Source organism: Cebidichthys violaceus, unplaced genomic scaffold (genome assembly GCF_023349555.1).
Source record: "Cebidichthys violaceus isolate CVI_PGR_0920_01 unplaced genomic scaffold, fCebVio1.0.p SCAF_19, whole genome shotgun sequence".
In the NCBI taxonomy this organism is placed as follows: Eukaryota; Metazoa; Chordata; class Actinopteri; order Perciformes; family Stichaeidae; genus Cebidichthys; species Cebidichthys violaceus.
In genome coordinates, this window is record NW_027176361.1 from 13,144,886 (window position 1) to 13,169,110 (window position 24,225).

The 24,225-nt window shown below is 43.4% G+C and overlaps 1 protein-coding gene across 1 annotated transcript; it reads left to right on the forward strand.

Annotated features, from left to right (window-relative positions):
• The first annotated feature begins 17,209 nt into the window (after positions 1 to 17,209).
• mad2l1 (MAD2 mitotic arrest deficient-like 1 (yeast)) lies at positions 17,210 to 22,052 on the forward strand. The gene is made up of 5 exons (XM_068712991.1): positions 17,210 to 17,356; positions 18,572 to 18,718; positions 19,621 to 19,741; positions 20,192 to 20,295; positions 20,385 to 22,052. The coding sequence occupies exons 1-5, from the start codon at positions 17,293 to 17,295 to the stop codon at positions 20,555 to 20,557; spliced, it is 609 nt and encodes a 202-aa protein (XP_068569092.1). The 5' UTR covers positions 17,210 to 17,292; the 3' UTR covers positions 20,558 to 22,052.
• The last annotated feature ends 2,173 nt before the right edge of the window (positions 22,053 to 24,225 follow it).

Consider the following 24,225-nt stretch of genomic DNA (forward strand, 5'->3'; position numbering starts at 1 on the left):
AACACAGGTGAGCTAACATTTATAACAAACTGTTCATGGCTACATTATGTCATAACCAAGCAGCTGCAACTCAACACCAGCCTGAACCACTGACCTAGCAGCACAACGCTAATCATTTTAAACTAAGACGACTGGATAATGGATAAGTTGTGCCTCGCTCAGGTAAATCACTTCCACCGAGGCAATGTAATATCTATTAGTGTTAGCTTCTGTTGTTCCGCTAGAGTTTCTGTCGGCCACGTGCACAGCCGGTCCCCAGTGCAGCCCCAGCTAGCGTAGCCGCTGCTTAATGTGTTATCCAGTTGGCTCAGATGACTGTATCAACAAGAGCTGTTTTTGCCCGGTGCACTTTCAGTTAGCATGACCCCCCTTTCACCAAAACAGGTCCCTCCAGCACACGGGAAAGCCATCTGAGAGGGTCCCTGAGCCAGGGCCTGAAGTGTACCTCGGTGGATAGTTGATGTCCTTTGGGTATTATACAACTTTAACGTCCACCAGCAGAATGAGAGCATGTCATTAATTGTCAGGTGAAATGCTCTGGAGGCTTGAGTGATGATTCTGGCATCAGGTCAGTGTTTTCCTTTGGTTTAAAGCCAGGTTCTGGTGGCCTCTTCAGCACGTCTGAAAGCTTTATGTCTCTCTTTTGATCCTGATCTCCCTGCTGGCAAAAAAGATCAATAAACATAAGACAAATAGAACGCCAAAGGACCAAACAGAAGCAGGGCGCTGGGTTCAGTTGGGACACCTGCTATAGCTCCAGGTAACTACTTGCTTATGGTTAAATAAGGGATAAGGATAAGGATGTTTACTGTCATCGTAAAAAGATACAATGAAATCATCAGTCAGTTCAGCAGCAACAAGGTAAAACATGTCTAAAAACATTAAGACAAGACATTCAATAAATATAAAAAAGATAAAACACAGGCCCCAATGGCTTCAAAGTGACAGAAGAGCTTTGTTAAAGTGTTGTTTTATTGCCTATTTTAGTTTCTCATTGTCCGGTGTGTGCTGGGTGGGGATGGGTGGGAGTGGGGGGTGATGGAGGAAACCGCTCTGGGGAAAAAGCTGTTCCTCAGCCTGTTAGTGCGGGGTTTGATAGTCCGGAATCTTTTTCCTGATGGCAGGGGAACAGAGAGTGACCCGGGTGTGTGATGTCTTTGCAGATGTTGCTGGTCTTCTTCTGGAGGTGGCCAGCATACACAGTGTCCAGGTCTGTGCTGTTCTAACCACCCGGGCCAGGTCCCTCCTGCTCTCTGCTGTGCAGCTGGTATACCACACAGTAAAGCTCTGACAGAGGATGGTTTCAATCACGCTTCTGTAGAAGTTCAGAAGGTCAGGGGGCAGGCCAGCTGGTTTTAGCTTCCTCAGGAAGAACAGCCTCTGCTGGGCTTTCTTCACCAGGTGGGATGTGTTCAGGGACCAAGTGAGGTCTTCGGTAATGCGGAGCCCCAGAAATTTGATGTTGTCCACCCTCTCCACCTCCTCCCCACTTATTAGAGTGGAGAGGGTGTGGTCTTCCTGGATCTCCTGAAGTCCACTATGACTTATTTGTTCTTGGTGGTGTTCAGGACCAGGTTGTTGTCCGAGCACCACTCAGCCAGATGTTGGACCTCCTGTCTGTAGTGTGTCTCATCGTTGTTGGAGATGAGTCCCACCACAGCGGTGTCTTCGGCAAATTTCACTATTGTATTGCAGGAATAGGTGAGGAGCGGTCCTGGGTGAAGAGGGTGAAGAGGGCCGGGCTGAGCACACAGCCCTGCGGTGCACCAGTGTTCAGGATGGTGGTTGTCGATATCAGGTTCCCTATCCTGACATTCTGTGGTCTGTTTGAGAGAAACGTACGACGTAGCGCAACGACGAGCGCAACGACGAGCGCAACGACGAGCGCAACGACGAGCGCAACGACGAGCGTAATGATCGCGTAACGATCGCGTAATGACGTAGCGTAATGACGTAGCGCAACGACGTAGCGCAACGACGTAGCGCAACGACGAGCGTAACGATCGCGTAATGACGTAGCGGAACGACGTAGCGGAACGACGTAGCGGAACGACGTAGCGGAACCCTAGTCACTCAACTACCAAGCTCCCCACTGACATCAGGGCAGCAGAAAGTCTACACATCATCCATAGCATTCTGTAAACTCATCTTCTCAGGCTGCACCTTGACCCATAAAATAAACAAGTATCTATTAAAAAGATGTGCTCTTTATCTATCTATGTTATTTGGAAATGTAGGACTTGAAGCCGTTCGAAGGTTGGCTCTGGAAGGGACGTTTGTCTAGCAATGTTGAGAGTGTGTGATTTATTGCATCTCACCCCTTTATGAGGAGGCTTTTCACCCACCTTTTGTATGTAGCCATTCATTTATGACAGGTATAGATGTTTGACTGTAGATGTGTTTGGACATCCCTTTGTACAAATGTGTCCCACTGAGGCCTGAGGAGTTGTATTTTTGGTTTGTTGAGCAGGTAATTTGTCACATTTGAATTGTCATGCTGACTGTATCAGTAGAAAAACAAGATAATATTGACTTCTCTAGAAGGGGGATGGAGGGGCTTTTTGGGGGGGATTTGGATTTACCAACTGAGGTTTTACTCAAACAGAGAGAATAATTCAGAGAAATGTTTGTATGAGCAAAACTCTGATCTGTAAGGGGGCTCTCATGCCTAACCTTGCAAAAATAGAAGCCCGTTGGTGTTTGCTTGTGTAAATGCTGTTACCACATTACACATTTTGATCGTTCCTGTGGCCCAGCGAGAAGTCGCTAAGCTGTGCAGCTCTACTGTAATGCATGGCTGCAAACGGTACTTCATGGCTGTCATCAGATGTCACTGTTGTTGACGCCATTGAGATGTGGGAGCTTTTCTTTTTTCTTTCTTTTACAGCTCCTCGTTTCCCTCCTTTCCTTTCAAATTTAATTCCATGATTTATTACTTGTCCTTTTTGGGGTTTTGCACTTGTTTTGCTGTGGATAACACAAATCTCTCTGTTTGTTCAGGTTCAACAACATGTGTTATGTACACTGCTGACCACCACAGCTTCCTCTCAGTGACCCACAGTGCCCTCTGTGGGTTAAAGGTCGCACCCCTGGACAGATGTCGATCACACAAACAAATTCTTTCTGCACTTTCTTACACAGTTCATCCCGTCCCCCTGCTGTCACTGAGCCTAAACATAAACCTTCTTTTGGTCTCACAGCGGGGGACGAGATCCTGCTGCAGATGGAAAACTAAATGTCCCTGCCACAGTTTACATCAAGACCTTGTGAGATGATTGAGGACCGTATGAGAACTCTACCACACAGCTGTGCTCCAGTAGCTAAGATGCCTCTCAGTGTCGTATTTCGTCGTCCAAAATGTTGAAAAAACTTCTCAGACTCAATTGCTGCTGGGACAAAACTGCCTCGCGTGCACAATCTTGTTATGACTAAAATATTTACCGGCCAAGATATAATTTGTCGACCACAGTTAGGACCACAAATTGCAATATAAGCACTGCTCATTGCTCGTAGATTAGCTTACACAGTTGCAAAACAACGGCCACCACAGAAGCAGTCGGCATGAAGTGAGGTGGTGAGCCATCTCTGCTAGTGTAGTCGATTCACAAGCTCATTTCACTATAGCTTCACCAAAATAAATTCATATATTTATGCTCCAACATTTGACCTTTAATATTTAAAAATCCATAAAGACCACATCAGTCAGCAGGGTGCATTCCATTCATCTTTGAATACAATGTATTGTGAAGAATGATAGAATACATATAGGGATCACAATCAATAGAGTGAAACGATGTGATTATGTTCACTGAGTGGATCTAGTGTTAAGTGACTCTTTGAAGATGAGTCAGCATGCCTTCTCTTCTTTGTTGGTGGTAGACGAGAGTTCGGTCACGGCTGGTCAATCCTGCATTTAAGATCTGCCTATTTATTAATTGATTATAATAAATACTAAAATGACTGCAGGTGCATACTCGTAACTCCATATACAGAACATCAAATGACATATTCTCCTAAAAAGTAGAGAATCATACAATATCGATATTGACAATATGGATATTGCTTTATGTGTTGGATATTAGATTTTTTGAATGAAGGTGTGTAATTACCATATGTTCAGTTCATAATTTGAAATGTGAAAAACAGTGACAGATTCATGTTTTTAATCAGATCAAGTTTGAATAAAAATGAGTGAAAAACAACAAGACGTTTCTTCAGATGTTCAGAGGTGACACTTCATTTCTGTCGTTTCATGGAACATTACAGATGCAGTGAGAACTACATCTGATTGTATTAGTACAACACTGACTGCGTGTGGTACTAGTACACTTAAATAAAGCACACTTACTGAGTTCTCAACATAAGACACAGAAACAGAGTCACTTGGTTGCCATTTCAAAACACTGCTGTTCAAAATGCTTGACAGTCAACTCATGGATCAGATGATCTATGAAGATGATAAAAAGACCACAGGTCTGTTTACAACAACAATGGAGGCCAACAGAGCAGCGAAAGGCCAAAAACATGTACTATCAACTGAATTAAACTGTGATTCACGCTTTCTTTGTCGTCTCCATCAATGATTTTTATATGTTTATATCATATCTAAACATGGGGTGACCGTGGCTAAGTGGAGACCAGGGCAGCCTTTCGGTCGGAGGTTCGATCCCCGGCTCCGCTAGTCTCATATCAACGTGTTCTTGAGCAAGACACTTAACCCCAAAATTGCTCCCGTAGCTGCGTCTATGGTGTGTAGATAGATACTCAATTGTAAGTCGCCTTGGATAAAAGCATCTGTTAAATGACTGTAATGTAATGTTTAGAATATGCTCTCCTCTGAGTTTCTGTGCAAAATACAACCTTTGGAAATCCATTGGCGTTTTGATTGATTTTACAATGTGGAGAGAAATAAGCATTTTCATCAGTGTTTGGTCAAACAATAATATACTTCACTTCAGATCAAAGCCAGACTGTATAATTCAAAAGGTAGAAGTTGTGTTTTAGATTGAGCACAGCAGTGTGTAACCGATTCAAACACAATCAGATTTTATGAACCGTGTGTGTGCCATACGGAGAAAAAAGGGGTTTTATTTCAATTAATTATTCTATAGTCTATTATAAAGTGTTTCATTTTGCAAAAGATCTGAGGTGTTCTGCCACTGTGTGTGTGTGTGTGTGTGTGTGTGTGTGTGTGTGTGTGTGTGTGTGTGTGTGTGTGTATGTGTGTATGTGTGTATGTGTGTATGTGTGTGTGTGTGTGTGTGTGTGTGTGTGTGTGTATCTGTAGTTGTATAAATTGTATGTAGTTATGTGACAAAGTGTAACTGTCAGTAGCCACCGTCAGTGGCTGAGTTCCCTGACTGCAGATGTTCACATCATTACAGATGTGTATGAGACAGCTCCCACTCAGTTCGACCACTCATTTTCCACCAGACACTCTCCTCTTTGCTCCCGTTTTGGAAGCCTGCATCACATGAAGCTGAGTGAAGTGCAATGACTCACATTAACTGCACCACATGACACAGCTTGACGTTTGTTGCCAAAATTGAAATTTTTTTAATCCATGCAGATTTTGCTTTTCTAAATTTGTGCCACCAAGAGCAAAGTTGTGTGTGTGTTTGAAATACCTTCATTACCAATACCTTTTTGCTGCAGTGTTTTGCAACCATACAAATCACACTGTACTCCTCTGAAAACAGGTTAGAGAGGTTTAAAGGCCATTGCGTATAATAACCACACATACCTCACAGCATCTGTAGCCAAACACCGTTTAAGTGCCTCATTCAGTGCTGATCAGCCTGTTGAATCTCACCACTGGACACTAGACATCATGGTGTCCAGAGCAGTGGCTGGTTCCTCTGGGAAGCCTCCATTTTCACCTCCTCCACTCCTGCCAGAGCTGCACAGAGACTCTGTTGTGTCGCAGCAAAGCAAGGCGAGCAGCTCCAGCATGGAGAGACGTGAGAGGACAGAAGCACGCAGAGAGCTGAGAGTCAAGTCTGCTCTTTATAATATTTAAAGACAGACATATTGCACTCTTCCTCTTAAATGAAAGGTTAAATTCCTGAGCAACAAAGCGCACTCTTGATCATTTTAACTCACTCTCTCTATATATTATTATATAGATATTAACAACAGTATCAAAGATTCTCCTACCATTACCTGAGGCCAACTCATTTTGAATTACAATCCATAAAAAGATTTATAATGATGCAAATAGAACATGATGCACAGAACAAAACAAAGACTGTCACACATGTAAAATATGTTTAGAATGCACAGTAATTGTAAATATGGATAGAATTCAATATAAAAAGAAAACAGTGGGCTGAAGAAATCTAAATGAAAGTCAACCTCTGCATCAATGGCTTGCGTTCCAGCTGCATGTAGATGTAGAGATGTAACTTTTCTGTGTGATATGAATAAAAGTGGGTCAGTAAAGCCCTAGTGGTGCAACGGAGGGGGGTAATTACGCCTCCCCTCTTTTTAATAACGTCCCAACTAACCTCACACAAAGGAAGCCCACAGTGGTCCTGCTGAGCTATTTTTAGCCGCCCATGCTGGTCCAGGTTGGAGGTGTGTGAGGTGGGCTTCAGGCTGCAGTCACTCAGTGTGTATATATAATATGTATGTATATATCAATGTGTGTGTGTGTGTGTGTGTGTGTGTGTGTGTGTGTGTGTGTGTCAGCTAGGCTGCTATGACACCAATAAATGAGCAGTGTTTCTGTGCGGCACACTGACTTTCTTTCACCATACATGAACTGTGCTGAAAAGAGCTTTTTCACCGACACACACTGCAATGATAACATGGCTCTCTGTAAGTGTGTATGTGTGTGTGTGTGTGTGTGTGTGTGTGTGTGTGTGTGTGTGTGTGTGTGTGTGTGTGTGTGTGTGTGTGTGTGAACCTCAGGGTATGATGGATCTGTGGACATTAGTCTGACATATCACTGAAAACACACAGAGAACTAGATGTGAGCAAACACACACATGGAAGCATTATTCAAAGCCAGATTTAGAGCGACAGTCAGTTTGCTTCACAGCGTCGATAAAGTGTTCCTGTGAGTTCCTGATGTTGTTTCATGAAAAAACATCTGAAGTAGACCAAGTAATTATAGATCACTGTACATAAAGATTGTGAGACAATTAATCAGCTTTGAGTTATCTCAATTTCACCATGTTGTTAATGTTATTTATTTTGGACCAATTACTATTCATTTATGAAAACACATTACAGTGTATAAGATCCATATAAGCTGTTTAAACAACAACAACAAAATACATGTAATAATAATAATAATTTACAGCAGGCAGCTGTTTTCAGTGACAACACTGTGAAGTCACTGTACTCTATCAGACAGACACAGTTACACTAGATGTGAACATAGTGAGCATAGTGAGCATAGTAAAACATAGTGAACATAGTGGAACATAGTGAGCATAGTGAACATAGTGGAACATAGTGAACTAGTGGAGCATAGTGGAACATAGTGAACTAGTGGAACATAGTGAACAGAGTGGAACATAGTGAACTAGTGGAGCATAGTGAACATAGTGGAGCATAGTGAACAGTGGAACATAGTAAACATAGTGGAACATAGTAAACATAGTGGAAATAGTGAACATAGTGGAACATAGTGGAGCATAGTGGACATAGTGGAACATAGTAGAAATAGTGAACAGAGTGGAACATAGTGAACTAGTGGAGCATAGTGAACATAGTGGAACATAGTGAACATAGTGGAGCATAGTTAACATAATGGAACAAAGTGAACATAGTGGAAATAGTGAACATAGTGGAACATAGTGGAACATAGTGGAACATAGTGGAGCATAGTGAACTAGTGGAGCATAGTGAACATAGTGAACAGAGTGGAGCATAGTGAACATAGTGGAACATAGTGAACAGAGTGGATCATAGTGAACATAGTGGAAATAGTGAACATAGTGGAGCATAGTGAACAGAGTGGAACATAGTGAACATAGTGGAAATGGTGAACATAGTTGAGCATAGTGAACATAGTGGAACATAGTGGAACATAGTGGAGCATAGTGGAACATAGTGGAGCATAGTGAACACAGTGGAACATAGTGAATATAGTGGAAATAGTGAACAGAGTGGAACATAATGAACATAGTGGAGCATAGTGAACATAGTGGAACATAGTGAACATAGTGGAGCATAGTGAACATAGTGGAACATAGTGAACAGAGTGGAAAATAGTGAACATAGTTGAGCATTTAGCAGCTGAAGAGACAGATATTGTAGATTTAGTTTTTTATTTTGTTGGTGGAGACCAAAACAAATATTGGACTTATATTTATCAGTTGGACACATGCAGGTGAGAGTGCTCTCAGCTGTGATTTTGGGGAGGTCTAACAGCCATCATCATCAAGAATTCTATATATCAAAAACAGAAAAGTTCAGAGTCTAGAATGCAGCCATATGTCTACACACAGCATTAGGAGAGATAGAATGTATGAAGAAAACAGAACACCTCAGTGACTAATAAGGACAACAATTCCTGAAATTGGTCCAGTTTTGACTGATAGCGCTGAAACTGGCTGCTGTGAAAATGAGCTGTGAACACCGTCACTGTACCGTTACAAGGCTCAGGTTGTTATTAGTATAAGAGTCTGACAACACCATTTAAAAAACACTATCAGGTAGTAAAACATGTTTCTATGTTATCTGACAATCCATATACTCTGGATCAAATAAATATAGGTGCCATTGAATTCAAAGACCTCATCCACATTGACAGGGACAATTTGTTACTCTTTCTGTACTCCAACACAAAAACTCCTCCGTTATCTCCCAGCAACAAGTCCGCTCTCCAGAGTTCAGAACTTGGCTTCTTGACTTTATTAATAGTTATTAAAACTCATAGCTGTAGCTCAGATTAGCGGTCTAGTTCTTCTTTGGGCAGCTAATGCTAGTTTGTGTAGTTGTGGAACCACATGTTGTACATTATGTCCAGTGATGTAGTGGTAAAAACAGACTTAAATATGACTTTAGTCATCATCACATCATCAAAATTTCAAACAATAAGCAAAATAACAATTAACATGAGAGCTATTTAGTTTGACTTATATTGGCACTGTCATTCATTTACAAAAAACGTCTTTGCTATAACAAATTTTGGATTTTTCAATCCATGATTTCATTGATGTTGAAGTGCCACAGTTGGCTGTTTGAAGCTTAGCCACATAAACATCACTCCATGTTGCGCCAAAGCTGCTATTAAATAAAGGCAGCGCAATGGGAGATCTAGTAATCCACATGCAGGCAGCGTGGCTAAACAGAGCCAGCTGAATGTGTGTTTGTGTGCCTTCGTGATTGCATCAGCGCTGCAGGGACGGAAGGACAGATGTGCCAGAAGTCCAGAGCCCCGCCCCCTCGTCCTCTTCCTCCCCCCACCGTCCGTCCTACTGTTGCCCATCCATCAATCCTCCTCCGTCCATCTGTCCATACCCTCAGAGCTCACAGCTGTGTTTGTCATGACACATTTATCGGGGTCGTCAACAGAAACCAGGGCTTCATATATAAATCAGTTTTGGGGCACATATAAAAGTATGACCATGCACAGGAAATATGACTACCACGGCAAGTGGAAAAGTCCTCTAAGGCCAAAACGTACAAATGAACAGCTCCATTCTGAAAGAGAGAAGGAAGAGAACAGTACTCCTACAAAAACAGAATATTCATCAAATCAGATTCTCCTGCAAATGTAGACAATGGGACAAAATGTACTTCAGAGAACAGCAGAATTGAGTAAAGAAGAAGTAAGTGAAGGATCACCGTCTCACATCAGTGTTCCACAAGACCATCACAATGTACCTGGGAAATGCTTCCAAACACCATGAATCATTTTATTGCTACTGGATGGAAGACAAATAGTAGCTGCAAATGCTTCTGCGATCTTTAATTCTTTTTTTGAATTTCCAACATTTCCACAATTAAAAATGCAAATAAACAAAAGTGGATGGAATCTCAGTTCATGCCGGTATGTCTTTGAGTGTGGCCATTCTAAATATGTACAAACACTTTAGCCTCTCACTGTTAGATGGTGGGATGACGCGTAGTACAAAGGGGTTTCAAACATAGTCGGCGACCCTAAACCCCTAACATGCTGAATACCTAACCCTAACCCTTAACCTAATCTAAATCTGATGCACTTTCTAAACTTAACCTAAAGAGCTCACTCTGCCGTCTAATAAACGTCTGTCCTTGTTTGGCTAAATAACAAGCTGTAAAATGTCTAGCTCCTGGATGAAGTAAGAATTTGCAGAATTGTCTTCATTATGGACTCTTCTCAACTTGCATTCCTTTTGCACATTTGGTCCTTGGATGGAAGAACAGTGCACACACACTCCCATACACACATGTAGAATAAATGACAGCTGTCCGATGAATCTCCAAGGTCTCAGCTTTCCGTTGCCAGAAGAGAGCAGTGCAGGCGGACAGGAAAGGAGAGGTCAAGACTCAACGTGGAGGAGGACGAGTCGACCTGGAAACTTGCAGTGGAGGGATCGTGTTGCGGGGGGGGGGCAGAGTGGGTGAAGGTACGATGGGGGAATAAAGAAGGCTTGAAAATGTTGAGTAAGCTTCACCTACTCTGATTATATTGTTGTTGAAATATTTTCCACTCCCTTGTTTCTCTCCACCTAATGAAAAATATTACTTCCATTCAAGTGTGCAGGCACAAATGATGCCCAGCTGACTTTCTGTATAATAATGTATATGATTGAAAACAATACTTGCTTCACTAGGCAAGATGTATAGGCTGTAAATATGCACCTTTTCTATCAGCCTAAGCTGGACCAAAGCCTTGATTGGCCAATATTAAAGTCTGCATTATTTGCTTCACTGATCACATTCTCTTAGAAGTGTTTTTGGGCGCTGGTGAATCAGTCCAACACGGTCAGTCTGTTAGCACCCTGTCCAATTCCTCTTAAGAAGGACAGCTTATCCTGCTCTGACTTGAATCATTATTTGGAGTCTTTGGCTTTTCTGAAAGTATTCTCGAGGTGTTTGAACTTACTTTGGCATGATGGACTGTAACCATTACAGTATGTTTTCTGTGAACTCCGTCCAAGAGATTCCATTTGTGCGTGTTGTTGTTGTTCTTGATGCTATCTGTTGCCGTGTGATTGAGTACTACTGCTTATGCAGAGGACGTCAGCTGAGTAGGGGGTCCTTCAATGCAGCCCTGGACACATTCGCGTACACACTGCTAAAATAATATAGCAATATACCTCCACATGTGGTCTGAGCGATTCACAACGTGATCGGATCACCCAAGACACCTGTTAATGCCAGGCCTGACCAGGCACACTCACTGTGATCCTCCATGCTAATGCTAGTGAATGATAGGAAGCCATGAGTAGTATCTTTAATGTAGGAACATGGGAAATGCAACCAGCTCAAACTCTAAGAAGAGCTCTCCCATTTGGAAGTACAGTGCCTAGCAGAGACTCACATGTTGTAACCAGAAAATATAGAGTGTATGAGACGGGAGACTGAGTGTATTCACTGTGGCCTTGAAAATGTCCTAAAAATGGTAAATGGACTGTACTTGTATCACTCTGTTCTAGTCTTCTGACCACTCAAAGCTCTTTAACACTACATGCCATCATTCAGCCATTCACACCCATTCATTCACTGATGGTAGGAGCGACCATGCTAGGTGCACCTGTCCATCAGGACTCTAACATTCACACCCATTCACACACAGTAGGCTTTTACAGCTTTTGGGGTGAAGTGTCTTGCTCAAGGACACATCAACATAAACTAGTGGCTCAAACCGCTGATCCTCTGGTTGAAGGACGACCCTGCTCTCCACTGAGCATGTGTGAATAAATCTATTCATGTTGAACAACTTATATGAATGATACTTCAAAAAACAACAACAATGAATAATAATAATAATTAATACCAACCTTTAAGAGCTTCGGTCAAAACGTGTGGTGTAATTTTGGACAGTTGTTAGTACTCATCCATTGTGTACTAGCGGAATGATTGCTAGCATGGATCACTGTCATCCATCTCGTAGAGGTCTTTGCTGGTCCACCATTCCTTCTAACTGAGACACTCAGACCAGATCACATGGTGTGATGTATTCATCACAAGATCACTGAGTTCTTAAATTTCCTTTACTGAAACTACCATAACCACAGAAGTTAATATGTACATATATTGTAGAAAGAATTCACTTTAACATATATCATATTCATATGGTTGTGATGCCAGTGTTGGTGGTCTCTCTTTATCTGGGTCTGTTGGGGTGGTTGGGTCCAATTGCCCCCGGGGTCTATTCAGACCAGGTCTGTTATCAGGTCTCCTTTTCTGAAAATTAAGTTGTTTTTTGTCAAGCAGCAGTTTGCATCAAGAGCATTTTGTGATCCAGATGTTTATGGTCTGCTCACAATGATCAAATGTTTGCTGGAGTGAAACCAACTTCCATATGTTCACAGACTTCAGCTCTGCCCTGCCTGCCTTAACTATTGCAGCAGAGCAGAGCTGAAGTCTGTGAACATATGGAAGTTGGTTTCACACTGGGCACACTTTTGTATCATTCTAGGCAGAGCAGCATTCGAAGTGTGAAGGTCACAAATGGGTTTGCCTTCAACTGAAGCAGCACACACCTCGTAAACGTAAGCACACAGCGCCAACACATTCTCACCCCCAACTCGTCTCATACCAATATTTGGTCTGTGCCCCTCGGCATAGGAGGTGGACGCTCTAGGTACTCCTCTAGGATTGGTTTACAACATGTCAGGAGGCTGTGTCAGTATACACTCCTTACATCTTTCAAGACAAACTTTTGTCTCCACGGGAAGTTAGATTTAAGCAACAAAACCACTGAGTTTAGGATGATCTGATGATAGGACGTTAACTTGACTTACTAGAGGCTCATGTCATTAGTGAGTGACAAAATCAATATTTACTTTTAGTTTTGCACAGGACACAAACACAGGTCTGCTGGAGGAAAGTCCACCACTCCTCCTCTTGCCTGCCCTGAGCAGACACTCACAGTCTTTACTGCACCACATGCTCTTACTGTCCACTATCGGTGCAGGACGGATTACAGGGAACTAGTTAAAGCCCAGTGCATCGCATACAGCCGCTAAAGGGCTCATCCACTGCAGAGGGGCACTGACCAAACATCTGTATTTGATGAGTTGGGAGTGAGAGCGGGTTGACTGTTACTGTACACTATTTATTGATACATTGATGTACCTTTAGCTAACTCTTTTTGTTGAAGACAGTGCATAGTGTTGCTCTAAGACGACATCACTGTCTTTGCAGAAAACATAAAGCCGTTCCCCTCCTCTTCTGCTGTGTGTGCGGTTTGTTAATGTTATAGCTTGCAGTCATTGCTGGACTCCAACAATCCTTGGAGATCACTGCATATGTGCAGGGAGGAGTGATTTCATTTGGATATAGTGCAGGTGGCTTGACTGAGTAACTGTATATGCTGTCATCCCACCCACCATCAATTAGACCGTGTTTACTCTGGAGGGCTATCTGTCCATGGCGGGGCCTGCGTGCTTAGACCGTCTCTAATGGGCTGTAGGCCGTCGTATAAACTCACTAGTAAAAAGGAAGCAACTCTGGGTCTTTATGAGACAAACACAACCTTGGGCTTTAAGGGAGAGTCTTTTTACAGGTTCAAACAACAGCATGTGTTCATCAAGATGACACTGAGTGGTGAAACCGTTCCTGTAGGCTGTAGATGGGCAGAACCACGCTTAATGTCATATCTTCATGCTGTGTGTGTGTGTGTGTGTGTGTGTGTGTGTGTGTGTGTGTGTGTACATTATGCTAAAATTTGGTTTGGGTATCTGCAAGAACGCAGGAATGTGTGTGTGTGTGTGTGTGTGTGTGTGTGTGTGTGTGTTCGCGTGTGAATGAGATGAAAAGTAATTTGCAGAGCTCCAGCTGTTTCCCACAGAGCGCCAGGGAACACGAGGCACGGGTCCAACCAGCTGAGCGCTGCACGCCCATCACTGCAGCCAGTCAGAGCCAAGTAGGACAAGCTCAGCACCTACAGGACCGGACTGTGCGGCAAACACCTCATTACCCTGAGCAGAGATGGAAGTGGGTCTATTCGGTGCTGTCCACATGTAACCAGAACTGCGACAGACTCTCCTCCCCAGGCTGTGAGCGAGGACTGTTTAGCATGCGTTACAGTGTGAGGCTTCAGCCATATACGCAGATGAAGCGAATGTCAGTCTGTGAAACGGCTGGACCAGCTGACAAGTCTGCACACATTTAGCAAACTCTTTGTTCGTACTCCTCACTTCTAAAACACTTGCTAATAGTATGTTAACTGTACTCTAGCCATTGATAATGTCCAAAGTCTGTGAAATGTAAGCGTTGTACTGAAGGATTAGGCTCAGTCTGGACTTGGCTTTATAAAACGTTACTGAAGGGTTTAGGGAATGGCATAGCAGCTAGAGAATTCTCGACCACTGAGAAGGGGCCCATTGGCGGTCCTCAGAGCACCACGTATTGGGCCGCAGAGCTACTGCCAAATAAAACATAAATTCCATGACCAGCCAATCACACACCATAGAGAGAAAGGTGTCTTGCCACTGTTAACCCTAACCCGCTGATGTGTGAGACAACCCTGCATGAGCAACCAGTAAAATCTCCAAAGAGTGAGGTGGGAAATATGACCCTGCATACATTAAATATGGATTCATAATGACAGGCAGCAGTAGCAGAATATTTAGTTTGGTCATTAGCTGACAGTGGCATGACACCTGTTGAGGCAACAGCCCATGGCAGGTTGGGTTTTTTCTCAATAATTTGGGAAGGTGCTCCTTGGTAATTCTTTAATAATTAGAGGAGGGCCTTACATTACAGAGAGCGCCTGGCTTACTGTCTTTCAATCTTCAAACAGGAGAGTACTCCTTATTAGTAATGCAAATTAAAATGAAGTAAAAACAACAAATGCCCAATGAACACTTCTGTGGAAAAGCTTGCGCCGAGCTGAAGAGATGGTCTGCGGGGACGCAGCGCTCCTCCTGAAAGATGTGACGACAGGCCAGACGCTTGATTGACCTTTAGAGCCGGGAGACTACCTCACATCCTGTTAGAACAACAACAACACCTTATTCATTCTAGGCACATGAGCTCCTCCTCTTCATCCAACACTTCATCAAGCTGCATGCAATCTACTGCAGTACTATGTCTGTCTGGTGTGCGTGAGAGGTACCCGCTATTAGCATAGGAAACCACCACTTATGTACGTTTTGAATGCAGGACATTTACTTGCAATATACTTAGTGAAGGATCTGAATACTTCCTCCACTGCTGCATATGGAGTACTGCATGTTCTCAAATCACTGAGAGAAAAAGCAACGACCAACATCACTGTCAATGTGGGGCCATTGGAAATCATTATGAACTACTCTTACATTTGTAGTGCCAAGCAACACAGATATTGCACCAATGATAAATACTAACATAGTAAGTCCTTTTATTAAATACTAATTTAACAAAATACCTAATATTAACTAAAGTTTGAAGATGCCAATATCTGATGGTCTTCTGTATCTCCTAAATTGCTCGCTTGTCCTATGCAGATGAATACAAACATACACACAGAGAGGACATGTCCATGACTCCATAGAGAGGCTTTGATGCCAGCACTGTGGTGCTGAGGTCTTTCTATGTGAAGCCATAGAGGTGTTAGTTTAGAGCAGCAGCTACTCTTTACAAGGACTCCAGTTGGGTTTCACTCTGGGATCTAAGTCAGTGTTGAAGTTATAGCTTTGGCTGAAGTTAAAAATGACCACAGACCAACCAACCCTGCTGAAAGGACTACAGTCTGAAGGACTTTCTGTAGACTGTGTTTCTAAATGACTGTTTGCACGTCTGTAAATGTGTTGGCTGGATGTGTGGCTACGGTGCAGAGCACAATCCAAGCATGTATGGTTCAAAGCAGACATACACAAATGGAGAAGGTCACGGTGTTTCCTAAAGCACACAAACTTCCAACTTGTATCTCTGTTAAGAACCAAAACTCCTCAACATGTTTGAATACGTTTTGGAAGTGCAGGGTGCAAGTAATAAAACATTTCTCTCACAGTATTATTACCACTAGAATATGCTGGTGATAACACGAACGAACCAGGTTTTACTTGGTGTACAACTTGATTGGCTCTCCTACATGTAGGAAGTGCATTTAAACCAGTCGCTCCTCAAAGACAGTCATGGTTTTGTGCTCGGTTGTAAGCGCAAACGTTTCACGGAAGTATTGGTGTGAAGAATTCAAAGAGCGAACTAGAGAGAGAAGTCTGATCTCTACGTTCACACCTCAGTATACCCACTCAATCACTGCCACGTGGGCGTGTTTGTCAGATTGTCGTTTTGGGAATGTTACAAACATTGACGGACCCCTCCCTCCAAAATCCAACATCAGAAAGGCATGGGTACCTTATTCAATGATCCGACAAGCAGTTTGAATCAGCACTGTGACAATGACAACAATACAGTTAACTGTAGCTTTGGAAGAATACCACCTGCCTCTGCCTGCTGACTCGTGTTGTGTGTTCATGTCTTGCCGCTTTGCACCATCCAGACAACCATTGGACCGTGAGGGGTGTGTGTCTGTCCGAACAGAAACAAACGTAGTGATGTTCTGTTCTTGCTTTGGCTTTGCATTTATGTTGTATGTGTGTTAGGGTTTGTGTCGTTAGTTTAGAGCTCATGTTATGACCAAGACCTACGTGGAGATGGATGGTGTGTGTGCATTGGGTGGTCAGCTTGGTAAACCTGTACATGTAGTTACATGTTTCTATTGAGTCGTATTCAGCCATGCTGCCCTTGTTATAGCTGTTAAAGCTATCTCTGTGTTTCTGTGTATGTACAATGCCAGCTACTAAAAAACTAAGTCAAACTCCTGATGTGGGAAGTGTACTCATACTTTACTAATATAACAGATTGTGATTCACAGTGCACACTTCGACTGATACAACTGAAATGTACTCAGTCAAACATGTACTGTGGAGTACTGTTGTTTACTGAATGAATGGATGCGTGTAAGGTTAGAGGAAACATGTATACGAGCATAACGTTGAGTTATCACGCACCGCCCTCTAGTGGAAAAAAAAGTTACCGTGATTTGATACGTCATCAACAGTGCGCCAAAGTATTTCACGCATGCGCAAGAGTATGAGCAGACACATTTCAAACTGGACGGCGGGTAACTAAGTCTGGACAGAAAAAAAACACACAACAGGGGTTCATTGTCAAGCGTTTCACTAGACGTTGAATAAAATGACCAGCACGTTGAAAGGAATCACTCTGAATGGAAGCGCCGAGCTGGTGGCCGAGTTCTTCTGTAAGTATTTCTATTTATGTTCTTGCTGTTCGTGTTTTAACTCGTTTTGAGCGCGTTCCTCACGCAAACCCGCAGCAGCGCTAACATGCTAACGTGACCGGGCCTGAGCTGCGTGGAGCTTCACCGTGTTCAACACGAGGAGCTCCACACAGCTGAACATCGTGTTTGGAGCTAAACGTTACGCACACACCCAACCAGAGATCATGTAGTGAAGTTAAAGTAGCGTTAGAACGTGTACACGGTCCACAGTGACGTGTACCGCCCACCAAGTCCTTGACTGGTGAACATGTGGAGCGTGACACGCGTTACGTTACCAGGTCGATAAGATACACTGAATACTGCAGGTAACGTTACAAATGGACTCGAAAACAAGGCAGGAGACGAGCCTTTCCTCCGAGGTGTCGGTCTCTGTTGAACGTGACAACCTGTAAGCATAGCAACGTTAGCGCTGCTGGACGAGGCTCGCTGCTTTACGGTTTCTGACTGTCATGAAACAATGAGCCGAATGAACTGTTTAATCATCAACATAAATACAACTCATGGGTCGGATCAGAAGCTGTAGCCGACACTAACTGTACCGACACTAACTGAAGATCGTTGATGATCCACAGTAACAGAATCAGGTTGTTTGATTATTGCAGCTGGTCTCGTGATTCCAGACCATTTATTTTGCCACCATCCCAAACATCATTTGAAACGTCAAACACTCTAAATGTTCTCTTGTTTTTAGTTATAGTCATCTAGTGTTTATTTTCTCATAAAAACACACAAATAATATAATTCAAATAATAAATAAATCAAATATTGTATTTAAATCCTGTCATTAGTAGTTTTAATGATGTATTATTAGAGCTTAGTGTAAACGGATCATAATTCATCTCTAATATCTATTTATATTCATGTGAAAACATCTTCAAACTACTGATTTATTCAAGTTTCTCACCAACACTACATGTTACAGATTACATGTGAACACATCATGATGACGTTATAGTTAACCTTCACCCAGTACTCATTTCACTGAACAGAGCCTGAAGGCATCATAGTGTAAGTGAACGGAGCCTTGGTTAGACCACTACTGCAGCATACTGTGCTGCTTTGTGTTGTGTTGATTAGTGGGTGTGTGTTTTTTTGATTGTGTAGCTCCACTTGGACTCTGTCTCACTCTCCCACAATGACACAATGACAGTAATGGATTCACTCTCTGCACCACAGCTTTTGGCATCAACAGCATCCTGTACCAGCGGGGCATCTATCCTCCAGAGACTTTCACCAGAGTCTCCCACTACGACATGAGCCTTCATCTCACCACTGACCCCAAACTGAAGAACTACCTCACCAACGTGGTGTCTCAGCTCAAAGGTAGCCTCAGGCGCTGGCTTCTTTATGCCCACATTGAGTCAACATTTTGCCTTTCCACAGCACTCTACAGGAGAGTTGACTGTAGGTGGCATCATGAGCACAAGGAAGGTTTGTTATCTTCTCATGTAGTGAGAGATAGAGGTAGCGTCATGTAGTCAGGACTGTGGTTCCATTGTGTGGTTTATGAAGTGATGTTCTGCACTGGTGTGAGACTGAGACTTGAACCCAGCCCATAGCCAACACTTCTGAATCTGACCTGTACTGACAAAATGATTGTTTTATTTCATCAATTCCCAGAAGTCGGCGTGCCACGCTAATGCAACATGTCGGCTGCCTTCTGCTCTCTGTCACTGTTCCCATCTGGCGTTGCATTTCTGCTTATAAATATGGAACAATTGGACAAAGTGATTTCTAAAAACATTGCAATTGAAAATAAGCAAACCTGAAACCCTGTGAGCACACAGCTGTGTGCAGCTAACCCACACACGGCGGGTTGTGTTCACTATAGGACTCCAAATAGTCAGCATTAACCAATGGGTCCAAAGTGTTAAAAAAAAATCTACATTTTCAGTGTGCACTTTTGCATTAATTTAAAAAAAAAAAGAGGAGACATTATCTAAATGTATGTAAAAAAAAAAGTGGAGTCCTGAGTCATTACAGTAAATGCGTGTGTTTTTATGTGTGTGTGTGTGTGTGTGTGTTTTATATATATATGTGTGTGTGTGTGTGTGTGTGTGTGTGTGTGTGTGTGTGTGTGTGTGTGTTTTTATATATGTGTGTGTGTGTGTGTGTGTGTTTTGTATGCCTGTGTGTTTTTATATGTGTGTGTGTTGTTGTACGGGCCGTGAAGTATTCGCTCCCCCTCTTCAGTCCGGTTCAGCTGTTTGTTCTCTGTGTTGCAGAGTGGCTGTTTGAGTGCACAGTGCAGAAGTTTGTGTTGGTGATCACATGTCTGCAAACCAACAAGGTGCTGGAGAGATGGCAGTTTGACATCGAGTGTGACAAATCAGCCAAGGAGATCAGGTCAGCTCCCGTCTACCGGCCCTTTAAGTGTCTCCCAGAGGTTCATTCAGCTGCATTCTTTCAAATGGTTCAGTCGTATTTCAGACCACCTTACCCGTGAGTTTAGGTGATTTGTTCTCAGAATGTGTTTGGTGTCATCAAGTCTGAGTCCCATTAGCCTCCAGCAGATGGCAGTCATGACTCATCAGCCAGATAACCAGCGACTGTGTCTGCTAACTAGCACTGTGTGTCACAGCCATCATTAACAGCTGATCATAACACAAGCCTGTACTCCTGTCGCCTCAGTTTAGACGGCGCATCGGTTGATCAGCTGTTTCCCTTCATGCTCAGCTAACTAGTAACGTTCCTACCATGTTCATGGCCTGGCAGCTCTCACACTGCTCTCTTCACTGTGTGTGTACACAGTACTTCAGGTCATGCATGTTAACTCACTTCTCCCGTGTCACCCAGTGCTCCCAGAGAGAAGTCCATTAAGACCATTCAGGATGAGATCCGCTCAGTTATCAGGCAGATCACAGCCACAGTTACTTTCCTGCCGCTGCTGGAGACGCCGTGTGAGTAACAACACAAAGCTGTGTTTGTCTCACTTCAGCTTTCACTAAGTTGTCAGCTGACTAATCCTTTGCCTCCTCCTCCTCCTCAGGTGCATTTGACCTCCTTGTCTACACAGACAAAGACCTGATGGTTCCTGATAAGTGGGAGGAGTCTGGTCCTCAGATCATCGACCAATCGGAGGAGGTGCGTTTACGCTCGTTCACCACCTCCATCCACAAGGTGAACAGCATGGTGGCGTACAAGAGGACCGACTCAGCATAGACCTCTAAACCACAGTGCCTCCTCCTATGAGCTGTACATACCACCAACACGCCCTATGGAGAGCAGTACATACCACCAACACGGCCCTATAGAGAGCAGTACATACCACCAACACGCTCTATAGAGAGCAGTACATACCACCAACACGCTCTATAGAGAGCAGTACATACCACCAACACGCTCTATAGAGAGCAGTACATACCACCAACACGCTCTATAGAGAGCAGTACATACCACCAACACGCCCTATGGAGAGCAGTACATACCACCAACACGCCCTATGGAGAGCAGTACATACCACCAACACGCCCTATGGAGAGCAGTACATACCACCAACACGCCCTATGGAGAGCAGTACATACCACCAACACGCCCTATGGAGAGCAGTACATACCACCAACACGGCCCTATGGAGAGCAGTACATACCACCAACACGCTCTATAGAGAGCAGTACATACCACCAACACGCTCTATAGAGAGCAGTACATACCACCAACACGGCCCTATAGAGAGCAGTACATACCACCAACACGCCCTATGGAGAGCAGTACATACCACCAACACGCCCTATAGAGAGCAGTACATACCACCAACACGCCCTATGGAGAGCAGTACATACCACCAACACGCTCTATGGAGAGCAGTACATACCACCAACACGCTCTATAGAGAGCAGTACATACCACCAACACGCTCTATAGAGAGCAGTACATACCACCAACACGGCCCTATAGAGAGCAGTACATACCACCAACACGCCCTATGGAGAGCAGTACATACCACCAACACGCCCTATGGAGAGCAGTACATACCACCAACACGCTCTATAGAGAGCAGTACATACCACCAACACGGCCCTATAGAGAGCAGTACATACCACCAACACGGCCCTATAGAGAGCAGTACATACCACCAACACGCCCTATGGAGAGCAGTACATACCACCAACACGCCCTATGGAGAGCAGTACATACCACCAACACGGCCCTATAGAGAGCAGTACATACCACCAACACGCTCTATAGAGAGCAGTACATACCACCAACACGCTCTATAGAGAGCAGTACATACCACCAACACGCTCTATAGAGAGCAGTACATACCACCAACATGCTCTATAGAGAGCAGTACATACCACCAACACGGCCCTATAGAGAGCAGTACATACCACCAACACGGCCCTATAGAGAGCAGTACATACCACCAACACGCTCTATAGAGAGCAGTGTATTCTGCAGTCACTCTCTGAGTCTGCTGTCCACACAGAACTGCCATCTTTCTGGTCTTCACTTTGTCTCGTTTGTCTTTTTGAGAGGGACATGACGGCGCCCTGCTCCGTCTCCTCTGATGTAAATATTTCTCATTGGCTGATCCGTCTCTTGTCTGTGGTAGTGCCTTCCTTTCTCCCAGATGGTCAACGTCGGTTTTAGAAGCTAGTGCTTTATATGTTGATCTTTTTTAACATGTCGTGAATAAATGTCTTTCACAAAGGTTTCTTTTTGTGCTTTTACTGCTTCTGACAAGAAGGTGACGACATGTTGGCTGGCTGCAGGTGATTCTGTGGTTTGCAGTGTTCACATCACACAGCATGTCAAGTTCTACAACAGTACACAGGACTCACAGAAAGTAAGCATTGCTCCTTAATGAAAACAGTAAGAACTTACATATTCAGTTTTGTGAAGAAGTGCAGAGGTTAAGCAACCACAGATACACACGTGTAATGAAATGCACCCGGTACTGTGCGATCTGTATAATATTCTCGACAGACAGGACCCTGCTTCACCTCATGTATGTAATGAAGCTTTTCAGTTGCTGTAACTTCAAATATTGCTTCAGTAACACGACTTTGTCCAAAGTGAGCTTAAAGGGTGAGTGCACCCTCAAATTCAGAGTCAGTAAATAGCCATAGCCCTGCTGTTTATCACAGTTATGTTCATCAGCCCCAATACAGCACAGTGATCATAAACGAATCCTGTTTGTAGCTTGCTAATGCTACTAGCAGCTATGTGTGTCCTGCTTGTTATACTGAGCGCGATGCTGCTGCCACAGTAGGGGGCGTGGTCAACAGACGTAGACCTGTAGAGTCTTTGTCACAGTCAGAGAATTCAGCTGTGGACACATACACATAATTATAAGCTTATTTTTGTCACGCATAGTCTGAATAACATTGTACAAATCACCTGTTATATGCTGACAAGAGTTTGTGGTTTTCCTCTTTAAATGCTATTTGGCCCTACTCTCAGAATTAAACCAAAATGGAGTTTGCAGGTCTGTTGGTATTGGTACCAAAACTTGCACATGGTACTCTCACTTTTATCATTGACTTTATATGAGTACTAGTTTGGACATGTGTTAGTGGTGGCTATGTCAGCATCTGCCAGTTCCAAACCATTCTGATTCTGCTCCTCTGGGTCAAACGTGTACGCTGGAATCTATCCGATGTGTCCTCTACTGAATAGACCAGAGGCCGGAACCGTCGCTGCACGCTGTGAGGCTGACGCGGAAGCTTCCCGTCGCCATCTTCATGCGCACTACTCAAGAGAGGTGAGGGCTTCTCTCCATCAATCATGACCAAAATAACCACTGCTGCTGCTTTAATGCATGTTCCAGATATCCAGGCAAACCATCGTGTCTGAGTTCATAACATCATCTGGAGGCACTCTGTGGATTTCACCGTGCCGTATTCACTGTATCTAGCGAGGCATACTGTATATCGGTGTGTTTACTAAGGCTGTAAGAAGCCAAGAAAAACGCATTTTGCTGTAATTTAATAGCAATAAACTGAAAGGCGTCCTTTGGGCCGCCCGCCACGAATTTGTCTAATCATGTTTGATGTGATGTGATCACAGCACAGGAGTCGTGAAGGCCTCTGTATTTTTGGGAAATGTGATCTATTTTCTTCAGATCTGTCCCTCGACACAATGCTATCTGAGCTTCCACCTCTGGTGTGCATTGTGAGACCAGACAGGTCCTAATCATGTCCACTGTAGTGTACAAGCAATCAAGCCTCTCAGAGGTGGTCAATAATAATGGGAGGCACCTGAGCTCACTTTCAAGTGTTGTGATATTTCTTTTCTTTTTTTAATTACAAAAATATTCTAATAACCTTTTTTCGCTTTGTCGTTATGGGATATTGAGTGTTGATTGATGAGGGGGAAAAATTAAAATAAAAGATTTTAGCAAAAGGCTGCAACACAACAAAATGGGAAACAATGAAAGGCTCTGAATACATGTTTTTACTGTTTTTCTCTCCATATGATTGAGTGTCATTGCTATCTTTAAAGAACCCGTGTCAGCATAAAGCCTTGATACTTTCTCAATTATTTTCAACAAGTTTCATTGATACAATCAGGCTTTGCAGTAAAAGTAGAAACTGTCTGAAGTGTTTGGGCCAATAAGAGACGCTTGATGATGGATAGAAGGTGTTCTAAATGACAGAGTACCAGAGCTAAATGGTGTCCTTGTGCCATCATATTGGTTGTTTTTAATAAAGTTCAGTTATGCTCTATTGTTGGCTACAATGAAAGAGCCCTAGTAGTAAACCATGACACTGACGGTCAGCCTGCTCACAATTTAACACAAACGTTACTTCATCCCTCAATATATAATAAAGTCAAACAAACAGCCTCTTACAGTGGGAAAGCATTAACAGGCGCAGAGACATGTG